Source organism: Penaeus vannamei, unplaced genomic scaffold (genome assembly GCF_042767895.1).
Source record: "Penaeus vannamei isolate JL-2024 unplaced genomic scaffold, ASM4276789v1 unanchor5372, whole genome shotgun sequence".
NCBI lineage: Eukaryota > Metazoa > Arthropoda > Malacostraca > Decapoda > Penaeidae > Penaeus > Penaeus vannamei.
The window spans coordinates 1-2500 of NW_027218350.1; the positions used below are offsets into that span (position 1 = coordinate 1).

General features: G+C 40.0%; 1 protein-coding gene across 1 annotated transcript; it reads right to left on the bottom strand.

Annotated features, from left to right (window-relative positions):
* Nucleotides 1-272: 272 nt before the first annotated feature.
* LOC138861435 (netrin receptor DCC-like) lies at nt 273-2342 on the bottom strand (the record flags this gene model as incomplete). The annotated part of the gene is made up of 3 exons (XM_070120523.1): nt 2188-2342; nt 1548-1719; nt 273-490 (listed from the first exon to the last, which is right to left on the bottom strand). Coding segments are annotated over exons 1-3 (532 nt in total), but the record flags the coding sequence as incomplete, so codon positions are not given.
* Nucleotides 2343-2500: the final 158 nt, after the last annotated feature.

The window sequence follows — 2500 nt, forward strand, 5'->3', positions numbered from 1 at the left end:
GGGATTACTGGCAGTGGTACATATATATAAGTTTGATTTGAGACAGAGAGAGAGAGACAGAGAGAGAGAGAGAGAGAGAGAGAGAGAGAGAGAGAAAGAATGAGGAGAGGGAAAAAAGCGAGAGAGAGACCGACTTTAAATATGTTAAAAGTAAATAAACTAAAAGCAGATGGATTATGAGGATTAATTCAATAATCAAAAACCTTTATTTACTATCACACACGCACACACACGCACGCATCCCCCCATTAGCCAACAGAAATCCCCCTTACCTGTCAGATCCACCGCCGTCTCACGATCGGGTGAGGACATGCCCCCCCGTCCGTCTCTTCCTCCTCTCTCGTCTCCTTTGTCGAGATTCTTCATCTCCAGGTGGTGGTCGTGGTGGATCCAAAGGTCGGGGGGTTTGAGCTCCGGCTGTCCCCCGCCTGATCCCCCTAGGCCGCCACCCCCGAGGCCTGTCCCCGACTTGCCGCCCCCTCGATGCGACCTGCGACGACAAATTGCAAAGATGTCAACAATGACGTTCGTGAAGATATTGACGATTTTACACAAACTGGAAAATAGTTCATAAACGAGAATAATAACTAATTTCACTGTCTGCTGTCATTGTCTTTTCCGAATTTTCAAAATTAATATTCTCATCACTATTATCTTTCTAAACAATATCTAGAAGCAAAAATAAACGGAAAATTAAATAATTCTTTTTCGGAAAACCAAAGAAACATGCAAACGGCTAAGAAAGGCAGGATTGAAGGCATTAATACTGAAGCCATTATCATTTCTGCCGACATTATCAAATAACAATACTAAAAGCAACGACAATTGAACAAAAAAAAAAATCTTTCCAAAAAAGCGCCATCTTTGCACAATAATAATAATAATAATAATAATAATGATAATAATAATAATCTATTTTATTCCATTTCCTGTATTTTGCTTCCAAATTCAAAATAAAATTCTAAATTCTATATATATTCACTTATTAATATATACATATGTATATAAATATATTTAACTATTTATGTATATAAACATATATATAGATATAAGAAAGAAAAGAAAAAGAAATGGAGAAAAAAAAATGAAGAGAAAAGAAAAAAAGAAGAAAAAAAGAAAAGGAAAAGAAGTATAAGAAAAAGAAAGAAAGAAAAAAAAGAAGAAAAAAAAGAGAAGGAAAAGAAGTATTAGAAAAAGAAGGAAAGAAAAAAAAAAGAAAAGAAAAAAGAAGAAAAAGAAGAAAGGAAAAGAAGAAAGAAAAAGAAAGAAAGAAAAAAAGAAGAAAAAAAAAAGGAAAAAGAAGTATTAGAAGAAAGAGGAAAAAAAAGGAAAAAAAAAAAAGAAAAGAAAAAAGAAAAAAAAAAGAAGGAAAAGCAGATCAAAAAGAAAAAGAAAGAAAGAAAAAAAAAAAGAGAAAAAAAGAGAAGGAAAAGAAGTATAAAAAAAGACAAAGAAAGAAAAGAAAAGAAAAGAAAAGAAAAAAAAAATGAGAAAAAAAAGGGACCCCTATCTATCTTCCGAAGCCTTTACTCCAGGAAAAGACTCACAGATTTCCGTGCCTGGGCATTGGTTTGTTCCTGCGGCAGTAGAGCGCGAGTCCTACGAGGGCCCCAACGACCGTCAACGCCCCCCCTACCCCAGCGACGGCCAGCACGATGAGACTGCTCTGGTCCAGGAACCACCCTGGGGACGGGGGCACGGCAGTCGCCCGATCCAAGCCTGGAATGGGAATGGGAATGGGAACGAGTTATGGAACTGGAATGAGGGGAGTAGGAATGATGCTCTCTCATTCTCTCTCTCTCTATCCTTTCCTCCCCTTTTTCCCCTCTCTCTCTCTCTCTCTCTCTGTCTTCCTCCCTCTCCTTCTTCTTTTCTCTCCATTTCTCTCTCTCTCTCTTACCCTTCCCTCTCCCTCACTCTCTCTCTCTCTCTCTCTCACTCTCTCTTTCTTTCTCTCTCCAATCCTTTCCCTCTCTCCCCAATTCACTCCTCAATCCTCCTTCCCCCTCCCTTTCCCTCTCTCTGCCTCTCCCTCCCTTTCTCTCTTTCTCCCCCTACCCCTTTCCAACCCTCGTCCTCTCTCCCTCTCCTTTCATTCCCCTTCGCTCCACCCTCTTTCTCTCCCTCTCTCTCCCTCCTCCTCTCTTTCTCCATCTAACTCAACCCAGCAAATCGTCGACCATTTACCTGCCACCATTGTCGTAAAATTGCCGACCCCGGACAAGGGGCCGAAGCCCTTGACGTTCCGCGCCTGCATCTTGTAGTAATAGAGTGTCGCAGGGGTCAGGCCGTGCACGCGAAAGGTCATCGTTTGACCTTCCAGACCCATTCCCGTCCTGAGAAAAATCCTGGAAACATGGTCGATAGTGATTCAGAACTGATTGTGTCACTCACCGATGATGACGATGATAATTATATTGATGATGATGATAATCATATTGATGAAGATGATAATTATATTGATAACAATGATAATTTTATTGATGATGATGATAATTTT